At 32.1% G+C, this 19,823-nt stretch overlaps 2 protein-coding genes across 3 annotated transcripts; one reads left to right on the top strand and one right to left on the bottom strand.

Moving 5' to 3' along the window:
- On the bottom strand, positions 7,514–8,223 carry LOC109359585 (probable calcium-binding protein CML25). Its single transcript, XM_019604288.1, has one exon. The coding sequence runs from the start codon at positions 8,094–8,096 to the stop codon at positions 7,515–7,517; it is 582 nt and encodes a 193-aa protein (XP_019459833.1). The 5' UTR covers positions 8,097–8,223; the 3' UTR covers position 7,514.
- Positions 13,785–17,952, top strand: LOC109361086 (ankyrin repeat-containing protein At2g01680). 2 transcript variants are annotated; one of them, XM_019606406.1, is made up of 4 exons: positions 13,785–14,356; positions 15,534–15,943; positions 16,731–17,641; positions 17,673–17,952. In XM_019606406.1, the coding sequence occupies exons 1-3, from the start codon at positions 14,038–14,040 to the stop codon at positions 17,601–17,603; spliced, it is 1,602 nt and encodes a 533-aa protein (XP_019461951.1). In that variant the 5' UTR covers positions 13,785–14,037; the 3' UTR covers positions 17,604–17,641; positions 17,673–17,952. The 2 variants fall into 2 exon arrangements, with proteins under 2 accessions (XP_019461951.1, XP_019461949.1); XM_019606404.1 differs by having other exon boundaries at positions 16,731–17,949.

Raw genomic sequence — 19,823 nt, 5'->3', positions numbered from 1 at the left:
TTCTGGTAGTCCTTGGAAAGCATTCTAAAGTTAAAATATTTGCTTTCTAGGACCCCAAGATTGATGTGCTTTCAATTATAACTTTCCATGGTCCCATACGTGCTGTGAATTTGAGTTCCATAAAACCCGACTTGTGTGCTTGTTTTAAAAACCATTTCCTTTCCATGACCCCGAGCTTGATGTGCTTTCAATTATAATTATCTAGGACCTCGAGCCTGATGTGAATCTCTGAGTTCCTACATTACCCGATACACGTCTTCGTTTAATTTTTTTTTACTTTCCAAGCCCTAAGCTTAATGTGTTCTCAACCAATCTTTCCAGGATCCCGAGCTTAATATGAATTTTCGAGTTCTAGCATTACCAAACCTACATTCCTGTATTTATTTTTATTTTCTCGAGTTTTGGTAGTACTTGATATGCTTTCTCGTATTTATATTGTCTCGAATTCTATCAACATCACATTTAAGGTTGTAGTGTGACCACTGCTTTCGTCTATTTTTTTTAAAAATTGACGTTCATTTCTTTGTTGATTACTTACCAAGATAACACCCAAACATTGGTTTGTTTGCTATCTGATAAGCAATAAGTAAATAGAGGCAGTTGTGAATACTAAATTTTGTCCTATGCAATTTCATTATGTCCTTACAAAAAGTACATATAAATTGTTATGAATCGAAATAGCATATTCTCATCAATCTTGTAATTTTTAAGTTAAAAAGTTCATCTTTACTTATTTAGTGTATTAAGTGTTGAAATTTTACAAAAAAGAGACCACCAAATTTACAAGCAAAAGTTTGATATCTATACTAAATTTTATCATCATCGTATGTTTCACAACTATTAATAAAAAAGAAACATGCTAAAAATATGCCAAAATAGTAAACTTTCATAAGGACTTTCCTTTTTCAAGAGAACTATTTGCATGTTTGGAGTTTGTCATACAATATTTACTTGAAGATTTCAGTATAAGCTTTTGGGATAATCATGTTTTGATGAAAAAGGCTAACATAGACCTTCCACCCATACATCCCAGGATAAAGTTACTAATCAATTCACTAATGAAGGATAGGGACTTCCCATAACAGCCAAAATGTTGTACACTCGACAAAGGAAAAATCCATATGTAATAATTCATGTAGTACATGAAGTAGAAACAACAGCTTAAAAGTACCATTGGAGATCTCTCACTTCTCATCTACAAGCAAAACAATATTTTCAAAAGGCGAAAGATCTCTCTTTCATATACTCCTTGTATACCACAACAAAAAGAGAATAATTAAACATGGGTAGTAGTTATTTTGGAGAGCCAAACATAGGAAATGAAAAAAGAGGTGAGTCTTCCACTTCTTATTCCTTAAGGAAAGGGAAAAATAACAATTTAGATAAACCAAAACAACCACAAAGATGACTTGGAGTTGCTCAACTAGAAAAAATCAGTTTACTTGAACAAGTGGCTTGCAGATATCATCATCATTTTCTTACTCATCCTCGTCTACATTATGCTCACCTCCTCATGGATTACAACCGAAGTTGTGATGGACGTACCTAAATATGAAAAAATCAAACATCAACTAAGGAGATTTTGACCAAACAATCAATTTTCTACATTATTCTAATGGCCAAAATTTCTAGAAAGTCATTAGGATAATGTAAAAAACTGGTTGTTTGGTTGAGAATCTCCTTTTTTGATGTTTGATTTTTTTCATATTCGGATAGGCTTATCACAACTTCGGCTTGGAAGCCATAAGGTGGTGAGCATGATGTAGATGATGATGAGTAAGAAAATGATATCTACATGCCACTTGACTAGGTAAACTGATTTTCTCTAGTTGAGTAACTCAAAGTCCTTTTTGTGGTTGTGTTGGTACATCGGAAGCGATCGTTGTGCAGTGTTGGCCACAAGCAATCAAATAATGTGCATAGAATAAATAGAAGAGAAGAAATAAGAGATTTTGTTAACGGGGTTCGGCCAATTGTGTCTACGTCCCCAGGAGCGCTGAGCGGCTACCAAGATATTATTAGAGAATAAGGATTACAAACCCTAGCACACCCATGGGCCCACCTGCCCATGAGGTGTTTCTATTAGGTGCTTATATCTGGTGTACATTATAACAAGGGACTTGAGTCCAATATATAACATTGATATTCTACTCTATTCTAATTCTAGGCAATATGGGACTTCATATAATAACATATTTCAAACATCCCCAACAATCTCCACCTTGATTGAAATAGACGAATATATTGCTCCTTAGGAAATCTACACAAGAATCTCCACCTTAGTGAATATATAACTCCACCTTGTTCAATGTATAATTATCTTTAATTGCTCCCCTACAGCATAGACCTTCTGAGTATCATTGACGATGTTATCAAGAGCCTAGCTATCCAAACTTATAGTGCAGCTTCCCGTACCGCCATCAAATGGAACATGCCGCCTAGCCACCTATTGCTAGGAAGTCTTTCGATATATTGGAACTTCTACACAAAAGTTCACCAACAATCATCCTCTTCAATGCTCAGTCAAACTGAACCTTAGAGCTTCCTTGGAAAGCCTCAACCGCTACCACCATTGTCTACTCCAACAATCCTAGTTCAAAAGAACTATCATACTCCACCATAAGGAGTATACCCATAAAATATACCTTGCATCAATGCTAACTAATGTTTGTGTCACATCATTGCATCCAAGCTAATGCTCATGTCACACATCTACATCTCTACCAATGCTCATGTTACAACTTGCATCAAAGTCAATGCCTATGTCACACCCTACATCAAAGTCAACCATCTCCCTTGTGTTATTGTGGATCTGCTAACAATTAATATCTTTTACTATGACGTCTCACACACGTCATTACGATATTCTCTTTCTCATCTCCAATGAGAACATTCTCTCAACATCCAGAGAGATATTGTCAGCATCTAACTCAACACCTTTGTCTCTATCTCCACCTTGATCCAAACCCAATACATGAACTTATGTGGTTCTGGATCAACACATGCATCGCCCACACTACAGTTCCGCCATGTTTCCTTCTCCTTCAACTCATATACTCTATCTTTGCCATTACCTTTGACGCACCTTGTCTAGTCATGACGCCTTCACCCTCTTTAGTCATTATCTGACGTCTGGGCTAAGAGCCAACTACCAATCGGCTCTGATACCAATTGTTGGTGCAGCGGAAGCGACCGTTGGGCAGTGTTGACCGCAAGCAATCAAATAATGTGCATAGAATAAGTAGAAGAGAAGAAACAAGAGAATTTGTTAACGGGGTTCGGCCAATTGTGTCTACGTCCCCGGGAGCGTTGAGCGACTACCAAGATATTATTAGAGAATAAGGATTACAAACCCTAGCACACCCATGGGCCCACCTGCCCATGTGGTGTTTCTATTAGGTGTTTATATCTGGTGCACATTATAACAAGGGACTTGAGTTCAATATATAACATTGATATTCTACTCTATTCTAATTCTAGGCAATGTGGGACTTCATATAATAACATATTTACATCCCCAACAGGTTGTTTTGGTTTATCTAAATTGCTCTTTTTCCCTTTGCTTAAGGAATAAGAAGGGGAAGACCCACTCCCCTTTTTCCATGATTGGCTCTCCAAAATAACTACTACCCATATTTAATTATTCACTCTTTGTTGTGGTATACCATGAGAATATGAAAGAGAGAGATCTTTGGTCTTTTTCAAATATTGTTTTGCTTGTAGATGAGAAATGAGAGATATCCAATGGTTCTTTTAAGTTGTTGTTGCTAGTGCTTATACTCCATGAATTATTTCATATGGCTTATGCCTTTGTCGAGTGTACAACATTTTGGTTGTTGTGGGAAGTCTGCATCCTTCATTAGTGAATTGATTAGTAACTTTATTATGTGATGTATGGATGCAGGGTCTATGTTAGCCTTTTTCATCAAAACATGATTATCCCAAAAGCTTTTACTGAAATCTCCAAGTTGATATTATATGACAATCTCCAAACAAGCACATAGTTCTCTTGAAAAAGAATAATCCTTATAGAAGTTTACTATTTTTGGCATATTTTTAGTTTGTTTCCTTTTTATTAATAGTTGTGAAACAACCGAAGACGATAAGTTGTTTTAGATATCAAGCTTTTCCTTGTAAGTTTGGTCGTCTCTTTTTTGTAAAATTTTAACACCTATATCTGTGAATAAGTAAAGATGAACTTTTGATCCTAAAATTACAAGATTGATGAGAACAAGTCTTTTGGTATTTTGACTTATAACAATTTATATGTAATTTTGTATAAGAACATGATGAAATTGGGTAGGACTAAATTGAGTATTCACAATGTGTCTTAAAACCAAAATTATGAAAAGCCAATGGGAGTAGTAATTGCATTCTACATTTGGGAGTGTGTTTTGAGACTGCTCACCATATATTGCCAAAATGTCTCAATGAGTAAATACAATTTTTTGAATGCATTACTTTGGTTTAGGTTAGTTGAATACTTATTTTTTCACTTGGATGTCAATCACTTGTTTTATCGTTCTTCACCATTAGCGACATGTGAATGTCATTCATATGTGCTCTTCCATGAGTTTTCTCTCATTCACTTATTTTGTCACTGCACTTGGATATCATTTCAGTTGTGTAGGATTATTTTTTCTTCTATTGTACATTTGTGTTGAACAGTATCTTTGGGTTATAATTTGATGATTTTGATGAAAATTGATCTTGATATAGTATAAATTTTAGCATTTTGAAGTACAAAATTCTTATCATACTCTATCATACTAACAATACCAAAGTGAAGAAAACAATTGGCTTGTCTCCATAATTGGTTCTTCGTGGATTCACTGTGGATAATGAATAGAAGTAATAAATTCCTTATAACCTAGATATAATGAGTTATAAAAAATGATTTTTTTAGTTCACGAAGAACATACTTCTTTTGTTACAATGATAGGTGATTTGAGTAATGATATTATAAGTTAGCAGTTATTTAGTTGGCATGAAGAACAGTTCCTAGCATGTCTAGTTAAAGTGAATAGACTCTCAGCCTTATAATGCGCGTGTTTTGTGAGTTCTGGTGAGACGAGAGAAATCATTTCCCTCCTCTTACAAGAACTCACAAAACTCGCCCATCAAAAGGCCAAGAGTCTGTTCACTTTACTATGCAAGCTAGGAACTACTATTCATGTGAACTAAATAATGCATGCTCAAGTTAGTTAAACATTAAAAAAATATTGTTATGCATATCAAAAACTTTGATAGAAAAGTTGAATAATTGCTAACTTATTATGTTATTACTCAAATCACCTATCATTGGAACAAAAGAAGTGTGTCCCCATGAACTGAAAAAATCCTTTTTTATAACTCACTAAATCTAGATTAACACTTCTATTAATTATTCATAGTGAGTCTAGGAAGAACCAATTTTGGAGACATGCGAGATTTTTTTTCTTCACTTTGATATTGTTAGTATGTACACATACTAAAACCGAATATATAAGAATTCTACACTTCGAAATGCTAAAATTTGTAATATATCAAAGATCAATTTCATCAAAATTATCAAATTATAACTTGAAATATATTTTTCAACACAAATGGACAATAGAAAAAATATAATTCTACACAAATAAAATGACATCCAAGTGCAATGATAAAATAAGTGAATGGAAGAAACTCATGGAAGAGCATATGTGAATGACATTCACATGTCACTAATGGTGAAAAAGGATAAAACAAGTGAATGACATTCAATTGCAGTGATAAGATAAGTATTCAACTAAGCTAAACAAAAGTAACACATTCAAAAAAAATTGTTTACTGATTGAGGCATTATGGCAAACAGGTGGGCAGTCTCAAAACACACTCCCAAATGCAACATACAAAATGTAATTACTACCCTATTGCTTTTTATAATTTTGGTTTACAGACACAGTGAAGAGAAAACGAAAGAGAAATGACGTTACTACTTCCATTGAGACATTATGGTTTCAATTTTAAGACGCAACAAAAAGAGAACATAAGATATGACGTTCGGTTCAGATCTAAGATTTGTGATTCGTGAAGGAGCATGTGGTTTTTATCCACGAGTGATGGTTAGGTTAGGTTGTCACAACAGAACTTAGTGGCTTCTCTATGCGGGTGGCTCAAAAATGAAGAATCAAAATGATGTTGGTGGTTTTGCTTATTCCATTGTGGCTCCACTGTATGTTGTAGAAGGAATGTAAAGTCATGTGACTTTTAAAAGAGATATCTAATCCAAGCTTTTCATTTTATTCTAAGGGTTAATAATCAACTCCCTCACTCTCATATAAGTATGTCTTTCTCACTAGATACATACATACATACATACATATATATATATATATATATATATATATATATATAAGGTTTACATAACAAATGCAAGAGGCAAAAGATCTACCTTATAGAGCCTTACCATACTGATACGGCTTTATGCATGAAATAAACATTAACAAATAAGAGTAGAGAGAAGAATTTGGAGTAGAGAGAAATGATAGAAGCAACAAGAAATGAATCCCACTATCACTTCCTGGGATAAAGATGACACAAGCATGCATTCAGACAGTACAAGTGAAGCCTATTAGGCCTTGTTTGCTTGGGAGTGGGGTTTTGGAGAGGAAGAGAAGGGAAGAGAAAACTTTTCCCCTTGTTTGGGAGATCAAGGAGGGGGAAGGTTTTGGAGGGTTTAAGTATCTATTTTTAAAATTCCTCCAATTTACGGTTTTTGGAGACAATCTTTCCCTTCCCTCATAACTTCCAAACAAAGTCTTAGAGACTTTTTATAATACCCAATAAAGAATACAATCAATTAATAAATACATTTTATTTGGTGGAAATCCACATATGATAATATTTTATGTTTTAAAATATAAAAAGAGTGTTTTTAATTTTCTATATTGCTCTTTATTTTTAATCCATCCGAAATTAAGCAAAAAGTAAATTTGAAATTAAAGATTCATCACAATAAATTGTTACAAAATAAAAGTAAACATATATAAACAAAAAAAATTACAATTAGGTCAAATGTATATCACAAACAATTTATAAAAATGGCAAAGTATGAAAAATATAAGAACAAATTAATAAAGAGGATCAAATGATGCCATGGATGCACAATCGAAGAAAAAAACATTGCATTACATCATTCAATTTGGATCCAGAAACCTTAAAACCTACATGTCTCTCCAGTAAACAAGTATGACTAAAGGATGGGGATTTGCTGTCCCTAACCATGTCCCCAATCACGTCCTTAATCAATCACAATAAAGACTGATAAAGTTATGAATATATAATTTTTTTTAACTCACATGACATAATATAATTGATATGAGACATAGTTTGGGACATGTTTGTGACAACAGATTATCCATATTAACATTGGAAAAACCCCTTCAATCAATAATTTCTTCAAAAGTAAGGAAAAGAAACTAAACAAGTTGGAATGCATAAAATGATAATAACAATAAAGAGGAAACAAGAGAAAACATGCCTTTAATTTTTCCTTATGGTTCAACCTCAACTCTCTCCTTTGATTGAGACCCCATCATCATGATCTTGAATTCCTCAAAGTTGATCATGCCATCACCGTTATTATCAACCCCACTAATCATTTTCTGGCACTCGTCGATGGAGCACTCCTCGCCGAGGCTAGCCATCACCATGTGCAACTCTTCCGTGGTGATGGAGCCATTGCCATCAACATCGAAAATCGAGAAAGCATCCTTAAGATTCTCCAAAACCTCCTTAGAATCGACACCTTTCGTGTTTAGCTCAATAAATTCATCGAGACTAATGTATCCATCACCATCAGCATCAACCTCACGAATCATGTTATCAAGTTCTTCCTCGCTCGAGGGTTGCCCTAGGCTTCCCATGATGGACCCTAGCTCCGAGGCAGAGATCTTGCCATCACCATTAACATCAAATTTCTTGAAAACTTGCTCAAGCTCCGCCATGAATTCAGCGCGGGCATGTATTGAAACGGATGTAGAACGAGAGATGATGGGGCTGGTGAGATGGTTAGGTGATGATGTTGAGTTTTTTATGAGTTTCTTCTTGCGATTGAAGAGGGATCTGAAACCCATGATTTTTAGGAAAGAAAGCCAAAGAAAACCAAAGGAAATTGTTGTTAATGGAATGGTATATGGGAAGAAAGTTTGGCTTGGTTGAACAAAAGATGCAATTATCGGCAAACTATGGTAGTCAGATTAAGGTGTTTGTGTGCTGTATGTTTCTAGAAAAGTGATTTCGTTCTAATTTTGGAGAATATTTAGCTTGATTATAGCATGGAAATCCGGTTGTTAAACAGAATTTGTTAATTATTTCAATATATTTGTTAGATCTTTTACAAAATATACCTTGATTTTTTACAATAACAAATGCAATTATAAAAATATGGGGTTAATTTTAATGCCGATTTATGTTGGATATTATTATATATTAATTTCAATATATTTATGTTGGATCATATTATATTTAATGCCGATTTATGTTAATTTCAATATATTTATAATATTTAGCTTGATTTTTTGTAACTCTATTATAGATTATAGATTAAAATCTAACTGAGCGTTGGATCATCATAAAAAAGTTACGATTCTTCAATACTTTCTGCGAAGGACAATTTTTTAAAATAATAATTTTGGACTAAAGTTAACAGATTTTACATGAAGCACGTTTAACAAGAATATCAGATAACTTAAGTTAGATAACTATCTGATCAATAAAAATCTGTGAGTAGTATTTGATGAGGGGGAAACTGGATATTGAGTATTGACATATATGAGAGATATGATTGGTTAAAAAATAATACTTTGTTAAATCATGATCATTATAAATCATAATGTATAAAGTTAAACAATTAAATATATTATTATGACTTGAATATCAAATTTTAATCTATTAAATCAATTAAATTAATAATCAAATACCAAGATTATTTGGAAAATAAGCAAATCTGAACAATCAGAAATCAATGTATAAATTTAATATTAAACAAACCAACAACCAGAATTAAATGTATTAACTAATACTACATTGATTACCAAAATTAACACCCTATCAATACAAATTCACGGCCAATCATAAAATTTATAATATAATGTAAAAAATTATTTAAAAAGTACATACTAGCAATTCTATTGTTTTCATTGTTGTTGAAAATTCAATTGCAATATGTTCATAATGCTTTCATTGTTGTTGCTATAGTCATTTTTATTTCTTTTGTTCTTTTTTCACATTTGCACTTTTTTAGATTTTTTATTCTCTTTATTATGGGACAACATATTTGTTTTCCTTTTTTGCACATCCAATAATAATAATAATAAACTATTAGTTTATAATAACCTTATATTTTTTTGGCAAAGATAGTAATTTGAATAAACTATTAACTCATAAGCTCATTTATGATAGAGTACTAGATATATTTTATAGCTGACATTATTTTCCTTTTTACCCAAATCTCTTTTTATGAATGAAAACTCATAATTAAAAGTCTTTATTTCTGTACTGATATTACGGTTAATAATAAAAATATTACTATGATTTTGCTAGCCTGCGGGGATAGAAAAGAAACAAAAAAAATATGTATTGGAAATAGAAAATATGTATTGATAAGTGGTATATTTAATGAAATAGAAAAAAATATATTCCAATATATATACATATAATACTCTTTTTTGGTAGTGTAATGGATAACAAAACTATAGCTTAGTTTAATATCAATCCTTAGTTTATATTTTGCCTTTTGATAATACACTCTTGCATTAGAAGATTTGTCTTATATTCTCTCCTCACCATATTCTATATATTTTAAACTACAAAAAAGTTGGTGACATTTTATCTTTTCGGAAAACAGTGTGACACCTATCCTTAAACATTGAAGAGGCCAATTTGTAGACAAGATACTCTTTAAACTCAAAGGAACTAGAACACAAATGAGATAAGGAGGTGTTTGAGTTGACCTAAGATAAAATTGACAAACCTAAAAGCAACTTTGAAATTTGAGCAAGTGCAAGCACCGTATCAATGTCATTTTATATAAGAATGTGTGTGGACATCCAAAATATATTATAAGCAAATCAAAGTTGATTTACATAATGTGAGAGAGTAGTTTTTATTTATAAAGAAATAAGGTAAAAAATAGTAAGAGCAAAAGAGGAGTAATCCAAGGATATGAAACTATTATAGTTAAGAAATATGAAATGAAAAAATGAGAGCATCAGAATTGAGGATGTTCGTATGAAGGGTAAGACTCGTCAATCGCCAGAATAAGTTCATTTAAATATGTTGTGTTGCATGGTGTTCAATTCATCAACTGAAACTTGATATCAATTCTTCAGAGTTTACCCATTGCACATTTTCTATCAGTAACGCAGCCATTACTCCCTAACATTGGAGTTTCCAGCGTTATAACTCTTGTATCTTCAAAATATCACTTTTAGAACAAGTGACAATGGTTCTGCTGAGACTTTTTTTTTTTGGTGAGAAGGAGGGGGGACCCCAAAGGACTACACTTGAACATTCTAGGCAAGAACATACCCGTACAATCAAATAAAAGTAAATCCCTACGGCCAGGAGGAGGTTTGTCTATCACATGAGTGCCTATAAAATTAGCAACTTGATTAGCTTCCATATGAATGTGAGTGCAGCGAATTGTCCAATCTTTATCCATCCATTCCTGGATCACTTTTACTAAAGAGGCATAAGGGTGAAAGTTATCACAACCATTGTTTACCAGGTTCACAACCACTTGAGAGTCACTTTCCATAATAATTTTGCTAGCTCCCTTGTTCCACACTATAGTGAGAATGGAAAAAATGTCCCAAAGTTCTACCAATAAAACATTAGATGTCCCCAAATTTTTATAGAACTCAAAAATCCATTTGCTAGAGTGATCTCGACATACACCGTCACACCCTGAGACCTTTTCAACTTATATTTTGTTGAAAACTACTAATTGGAAAGATGTCTGGTCAATAATTTATATCATAACTCTCCACATGCATTCTTACTATGCTAGAATTGCCTTTTAATATCGCATATTCAATAAAACTGTGTATAGGACGATGTTAAATAATAAAGGAAGTTCAAGGGAATATGAAAACAATTGCCTTGAGGCTTGATTAAAGTTTTGATTGTGGATCTCTTTTCTCTTACTAGTTGTGATACTTATCTATTGTAGTTAAACTCTTGTTATTCATATAACCAAATCCTCAAAACAGTGCATGAATGCACCTTGAACTACATACTTAGCTCTTTGTGCCAACTGCTATTTGTTTGATGGTTAATCAATTGGAATTTATACTGTGAAAGTAATTACTAATTTAAATTATATACGGAGCAATTAAGGAGGATATTTGAGATTAATTTTGCTAATTTTTATATGAATAGTGGGTGGAGTTTGAAATTAAACAAACATGGAGAGTTGGTGGGCTTAAAACCTTCCAGAGTGTAACAACTTTAAGCACACATGGAATTTCTTGTGATTCAGTTTTCTCAATTTAATAGATCTTCCTTACTTAAATTGCACTATCAATTGTAATTTTATGCAATTTTATTTTGACAATCATATTCAAACAAATGCATAGCCCACTATAGGTATAGTTTTTGGCCCATAGCCATCCCTTGACAATTCATTATCGTAATTATTTGTCAATTCCGAATGAGCAAGGATTTCTCCATTAATGAAGAGACAAGTACCACATAAAAAGCTACATATAATAATATTTTATCTCTTTGTTTATCATGAAATCATATTTTTTGTCATTAAAAATATGGGTGAAAACAACCACTTATCTCTTTATTAATGGAGAACATCGTTGTTCATTCCAAATAGGATTTTCCAAGGGGAGAGAGATATCTACTGTCTCTCTTTATTCCTTCTTTTATTATAATTTAAAAAAAAATCTAAATATGAAATTTTTACTTTTCATGTTTTTTTGTGTATTAAGTAATATGTGAATTTGACTTTTTTTTTCCGTTATGAACTAAACAATTATGCATAAATGAAAGTCTAGCAAACTATTTATTTTGAGTTTAAAATATTATTTTATATCATCACCATATTATTTGTCGTTTATATATTTTACTTTTTTATATAAAAATTAATGATAATTTTAACCCATAAATAATAAATGATAAATATTACATTATCTTTCTTACTAACTACCAAACTGACCCAGACTAATATACAGGGTTGAAGACAAAAAAAGAACTAAATAGTCTTATATAAATTATAAAACATTCCACCATTCAAACGTATGAAGAATATTTTGAGTTCTAAGTAATGTTATATTATTTTGCAAAATCAACATACAAATTTTTTATATAACAAGAAAATGAGATATATTAGTTATAAACTATTAACAAAAAAAATATTATTTTATGAGGTATAAGAGAATTTGGAGAAGAGTTTATTGAGTGATTTATATAATAATATATCACTTTTGTATTATTTTATGGTGACAGAGAAGGAACCTACCTAAATACAGTCAATATCACCCTCAACCTCACATGGATTTTCTGTACAACTAGACCCCACCCTAACAAATAATACAAATAAAATTCTGGCTTATTGAACAACCAGATATGATACCATATACACCTTTTATATTTATTTATACTATTGTGACGATGCCATTTTTTATTTTTTTTGTTATCAAATATTTAAATTTTATATATTTTATTTTAGTGAATTAAAATATTTTTTATATGTGATACAATTTATATTGTAATTTTTATTGAATACACATTATATTATGTTTTTTGTCTTTATTTTAATGATTAAATTAAGGTGAGATAATAATTAACAAAATTGATGGTGATTATATATAATTATATGATTTTTTTTAGAAATTAAAAAATATTAAAAATAAAATAAAAACAAAAATTATACGATGGTAATAATTATATTATACTTTCAGTACCGATACAAATATGAAATAATCTAGTATGATTGTGTTTAAAACAAGAAGGTACAAAATTGGCACAATATAAAGTTCTTAATTTTATATTTATTTTCAGATTGGACCCACTAATCCGAATAAATTAGAAAGAAAAAAACATTTAGGACAGGAAGTTCTCCAACCCTTTTTCTTGTCATCAACAAGTTTAATATATATTTTTTAAATCAAAATAAATATCTTCTGATATGAAGAGATAAGTCATCTTCTTCATCCACTAAAATTATGATATATGTCATATTTAATTATTTTATAAAAAATATTTTTAAAATTACACAAAATGGTGCATTACTCATACTTTTACTAGTTTGACATAAGAATATATTTTATTCTCTGTTCAAGAATGTGTATCTTAATATACAACTTTTTCAAGATTAAATTCAACATTATTCAAAGTTTATCAACAATGAAAAATGATTTCGAGACAAAAATTATTTTGTACCTGAAACATAGTTGAGGTCATTTTTACATACATTTTTTAAAAAAGTCAGAAAGTAAACTGAAAGTTTTCTTTTAATCATACCACTTTTCTAACCATGTTTCAAAACAATCTTTGCTTTCAAAATTCTGAATGAATAATGTTTTTCCATTTCCATTTTTTAGTGCAAAATGATGCAAGGATGAGAATAAATAGGAACTTAGGAAGAAAAGGTAGGACCCGAAAGATTTTTTTTAATTAATCAGAGCTCTTTAATAGCTAGACTAATGTCTTCTTTTTAGCTAGAATATAAAATTTGTTGAAAAAGATTGCTGTACAAATAAATACAAATTAAAACGCCCACGCAATTCACCAATAATAAAATAATAACGCGTATGCGTGTAAGAAAACTACAGCTTTGTCATCAACTTCACTTCGATACTCTCTTCCTCTTTGTTGCAACAGAAACAAGTTTCACACTTTTGATCCTTTCTTTCACATGTTCTTCTATTCTGGGTTCTAATCAAAACACAAAACCATGCAACTTAACAGAAACTTCCACTACAAGTAAAAACCAAACCTCAAAAAAATCAACCTTTGTTTTGTACTTTTGTTTTTTCTTGTTTCTTTGTTGCATCCATCATCATGGACTCAAAGGCTCTTTGCTTCATAACCCACCAAGCAATATTCAACACTGTTCTATCTGGTGACCTTGATGGGTTGAAGATACAGCTAGAACAGATGAACAAGGATGAATCTTCATCATCATCACCATCATCACTTTTTTCTGAGTTTTTCTCACTTCAGAACGATGCTGGAGAAACCATGTTGTATATTGCTGCAGAGCATGGTTTTCAAGAGGTGTTTAGTTTCTTGTTCAGGTTCTGTGACTTTGAGGTTGTGAAGATCAGGTCTAAGGCTGATATGAATTCATTTCATGTTGCAGCTAAGTGTGGCCATTTGGGTATTTTCCTCTGATTTATTTATAGTTCTTGCTTTTGTTTTGGTTATCAATTGGATATTTTTCATTTAGAGGTAACTTTTTAAAGAAAAATAAATATATTTGAGGTTGCAATTTTGTAATTTTAGTTGTTTTAGCAACTGCAATTGTGACCGTGCTGCTGCATTTTCCTTAACACAATCAGGGATTGTTATTTTTTTTGAATTAATGGTTGGTTTATTGTGTGCATCAAGGTTCATTGTAAAACATAAAGTTTTGTTTTTGCATAAATGGGTATATGTTATTTTGAGTTAACTTTCTTTTATAATTTATATGCGAAAATTCTTGGGCTTGATTTACAGATTTTTTATGGAGGGAATGTATGTAGCTTTTTGTGGAGTAATAATTTGTTTGTTGTGTTCATCTAATTGATTTTGAAACATAATGTTTTGCTTTTGTTTTAATATGTATATATATTTATTTTGACAAATTTGGGTTGGTTGTATTGTATTAATTAAGCCTCCATGGCTTCACAAGTTTTGAACTTTGGGAAGATTAGATATTCAGAAGACTAGAAATCAATTTTATGACAAATTTGTGACATTCCATGTCATTATTCTTGAGTTTTTTCCCCTTATGATATAATTCATGTCCATTTTGGCAAATCCTTGATGGTTCAGCTAGAATTACATGATCATAAATTCATAATGAGGCAAAATCATTCTCATGTGTTGCAAACTTGCAATTGAGTTCTAAGAGTATGTATTGGACCTCAGGATTTAACTTTATAAGACAGACTTGTTAATTCCCTTCCCACCTTCTACAAAATGATTTTCTTTTGTTTCTATCTTTTTATAATAAACTATCAATTAGAACTACACCAACCAGCAAGTGTTGGTATAGTGGTTTAAGGCTGCACTAGATCTTCAGATAATCCAAAAGTCAAGGGTTTGATTCCTGTGAGTGACACTTGTTGGAAGGGACAGTCACACACTCCGAAAGGAATTAGTTCCTTATCCATAGGTTGAGGGGATACCCTTGGTTATTCCAAAAAAATTAAAAGTACACCAAGGTATACTATTCATTTGTAGGTATCAAGATTAAGGGAGAATTATCATATTGCAATTACATATTCTTAATTTACTGCGATGTTGATGATACCAAGATTTCAATCATGATTAGTTTGTCATTCTTTTTCCAGATATTGTGAGGGAGTTTTTGAGTACATGGCCTGAGGTTTGTAACTTATGTGACTCCACAAACACTAGCCCTCTCTATTCAGCTGCTGTTCAAGGTCATTTAGATGTGGTGAATGCCATCTTGGATGTTGATGTCAGTTCAATGATGATAGTTCGGAAAAATGGCAAAACTGCATTGCACAATGCTGCTAGGTATGGCAACCTTCCTATTGTAAAAGCACTTATTGCCCGAGATCCCGCAATTGTCTGCATCAAAGATAGAAAGGGTCAAACTGCACTGCATATGGCCGTAAAAGGACAGAGTACTTCAGCAGTGGAAGAGATATTAGAAGCAGATCCTACCATTTTGAATGAACGAGATAAGAAGGGTAATACAGCTCTACACATTGCTACGAGGAAAGCCCGTTCACAGGTCAATTTCGCAATGCAATGAGACAGTTGTTTTGTTTTTTGAATGTTTTTTTGCTTCATTTTTGTTATAAACTGGTCCATCCAATCTTTCAGATGCTATAATTGTGGTACATTTTTTTTCGTTTTCGTTAAACGAATTCAGGTGGCAGCTCATTGTTTTACATTATCCTTTTGCATTTTGCTGCAGCTATACTTGGATTTGCTCATTTTTGTATATCAGTGGGATATTCATTTTTTGACCATATAAGCTCTGCATGACTTTGCTCATTCTAACATTTTTCCTTGTTAGAAACAAAATGACAACCTTGTTTGGGTAGTTAAATGTATAAGAATGTAGAGAATGTTTTTAACATTTCTGTTGAAGTTTAACTTTATGTGTAAATGATGACAAACTCCATGAGACATGATATGATAATTGGTGAGACTCCACAGAACTATAATAAAATTGTAATTATGCAGTTAAATCCATTTCAAGAGAAATTCAACATTTCGTAATTAAAAATGATTCTAGATAACTAGCAAGGGAGTAATCATGGGATTTTGTATGCTAGAAGAAGTAGACACATAAAACATAACCACAGTGCCAAACTCATATTTGTATGCTTGTAAGTTGTAACAATTTAACCAGTAGTTTATAAGGAACCATGTAATTATTTATCTCCAAATTATGATATGAAGTTTATCTATAGTATTCATGTAATTGATATCATGCTATAGCGAAGAACATTCATTGTTTCCTTTCAAAATTGTTGTCTGCCTCTACTGACACTTGGTTCTTCTTATTTTAGATAGTGATCTTTTTGTTAAGCTATACAGCTATGGATGTCAATGCCATCAATAATCAGCAGGAGACAGCGTTGGATTTAGCAGATAAACTTCCATATGGAGATTCAGCTTTGGAAATCAATGAAGCCCTTGCTGAATATGGCGCCAAGCATGCCAGACATGTTGGCCGAGTGGACGAAGCCATGGAACTTAAAAGAACTGTGAGTGATATAAAGCATGAGGTGCAGTCACAACTTAAACAGAATGAAAAAACCCGTAGACGAGTTTCTGGTATCGCTAAGGAATTGAAGAAACTTCATAGAGAGGCAGTACAAAACACCATCAATTCTGTCACGGTCGTCTCTGTCCTTTTTGCCTCAATCGCATTCTTGGCTATATTCAATTTGCCTGGTCAATACCTAATGCAAGGGCCCGAGGCAGGGAAGGCCAATATAGCCGACAAAGTTGGTTTCCGAGTTTTCTGCCTTTTGAATTCTACATCACTTTTCATTTCTCTCGCAGTTGTTGTCGTTCAAATCACTTTGGTAGCATGGGACACAAGGGCTCAAAAGCAGGTTGTGTCAGTGATTAACAAGCTAATGTGGGCTGCATGTTCCTGCACTTGTGGGGCTTTTCTTGCATTAGCTTTTGTGGTTGTTGGAAGGGAAACATGGATGGCTATTACCATCACCCTTTTGGGAGTACCAACTCTAGTTGGGACTCTAGCATGCTTATGCTACTTTGTTTTTAGGCAGCACTTTGGGACGTACCGCAGTGATTCCCAGCGACAAATCAAGAGAGCAAGTGGAAGCAAATCGTTCTCGTGGTCTTACTCTGCACATATATCAGACGTGGATGAATATAATTCCGATATCGAGAAGATATATGCTCTGTAAGCCGAGTTTATTACGATTGAACATTGATGTTTCAACCTTCTAGCTTGAACTGATATCCCGCAACCTAGGAGGAGGTAACACAAGAAGTTTAATCACTAGTATTTAGCTGCTTAATTTGTAGTTAACTATTTGTTTCTGTAGACCACTGATTGACAATAAGTACTGCGATGTAGATTTGTGTATATGAAAAAAAATATAGCATGGAGTGAACTACTGAGTTTGTATCTTGCTCAGGAATTTTGCTCTTTCTCTACCTTTTTATTTTTGGGTATCTTAGGATTTCTTGAAATGGTTCTGCTCCATAATTTGTTTGGTTGGGATTTTAGTGATATATTAAGCCTTGTAAGTGCCTTTCTTTTCTGCTCTAAAGTTGGGATGGAAAAGGAAAGTAATTCGGTATTTAGAATTTATCATTACATGTCAGAGTTATCTTTCATTCGACAAATGACCAATCTGATGAGATTAAGGCTTGATTGTTGTTATATTCTCCATTGAACTAATGTAATTTGAAGCATGATCTGCATTTCAGCACTTTTCGATTGTTATGAAGGTTGGGAGGTTAAATGATTTGGACAATTAGAATGAAATAAACATACTCAACTAAGTCTTGTGGTTTGTTGGTCATGCATCCATACTCATTTATGAATTTAATATGGGCAATGGATGGAAGATGAAGAGAAGTTATGAATAGGGATGACAACGGGCACAGACGGACACGGGTAGTAGTTACCCACTACCCGTTTTAAAATAGGAAAGCATTACCCATACTCGCCCGTATCCGTACGGGTACCCTGTGCGGGTATTTCTGGTAATTTTTTACTTCTATTATGTTTCAAATGAGATGAAACTTAATTATTTTTGTACCTTTTGATTAACTATTTGACAAAAATGCTAAAATTATTGGTGTTTTCTATTTGTGTGCTTTTTTGTTCTCATTTCCTTAACAAAAAGTATATATTTTCTTTGTAAAACATGTGTGTTTCTACACATGTAATAATATTTGTAGGGTTTTTCACTACCAAACTCAATAAAATATGTAAACAAAGTAAAATGAAAAGATGTACATAGTATAGTGTAATGAATGTTAGAATAATGTAATTTTTATTTTAATTAAATATAATATATTAATCATATAAATAACAGGTATCCGCGGGCACGGGTACTATAATACCCATACCTGCCCGTATGTACTACGGATATTTTTAAAAACCCGTTTATAATACCCACGGGTACTCTTTGTGATCCGTACCTGTATGGGTTTTACCCGTGGATACCCACGGATACGGGTTTTTTTTGCCTTCCCTAGTTATGAAGTATGATAAACTATATCAGGCTTTCTAAAAAGTCTATTTAACTTAACATGCTAGACTTTAGGTCACCTAAAAGGCCTATTGAACCTAACATACCGACTTATTTAATTATATTATATAAGAATGTTGAAATTATACTATTTTAATTTAAGTAATATTATTATAAATATGTATATAAAAATATAATTTAATTATTAGAATTAGATGAACCTAACTAAAAGTAGGCTTATAAGCCCATTAAAATATAGACATGATGACATATTTCATGATCATATAATATAATAAGTCTTTAAACAGACTAACAAGTCAGATCAGACTTTTAAACAAGCGGACCTAGGCTTTGAAATCTAGTTTATATGCTATATAGGTTAGACCTACTTAAGGCAAAATCTAGTTTATATGCTATATAGGTTAGACCTACTTAAGGCAAAATCTAGTTTGAACATACTAGTACACATGTAATGAGTACTTTTGATACAATTTAGGTGTGGATTATTCTAAAACTTAATCATTTTTTGCTATAATCTGCTGTTTTATTTTTATCCTTTTGTTTCCACACTCACATCTTAATACTAAATCTTACTAACATTAATCATCTTTAATCCTTGTATCTGAACTAATTATGGGTCTGAATCTCTTATTTTGCTATAAATGTTGTATTTTGTATTGGTAGCTGTACCATATTGGTATCATACTCATATACATTACTTATAATGCATGAGATAAGTGTTCATTAGCCTAACGCAGGAAATAACTTCATTGTATGTATTTGATGTGGTTCAGATTTGTGAGGAAATTCTTGCATGTGCAACTCTTTACTCCTATAAATATAAAGATTTAAAAAACTGAACCTATCATAAACCATGATGCGACTGATTAACAGTTTACTACTTCGAAAATGGTTAATCCA

Source organism: Lupinus angustifolius, chromosome LG11 (genome assembly GCF_001865875.1).
Source record: "Lupinus angustifolius cultivar Tanjil chromosome LG11, LupAngTanjil_v1.0, whole genome shotgun sequence".
Taxonomy (NCBI): Eukaryota; Viridiplantae; Streptophyta; class Magnoliopsida; order Fabales; family Fabaceae; genus Lupinus; species Lupinus angustifolius.
Note: the sequence above shows the minus strand (reverse complement) of the source record. Positions and strands in the feature narration are given on the sequence as shown.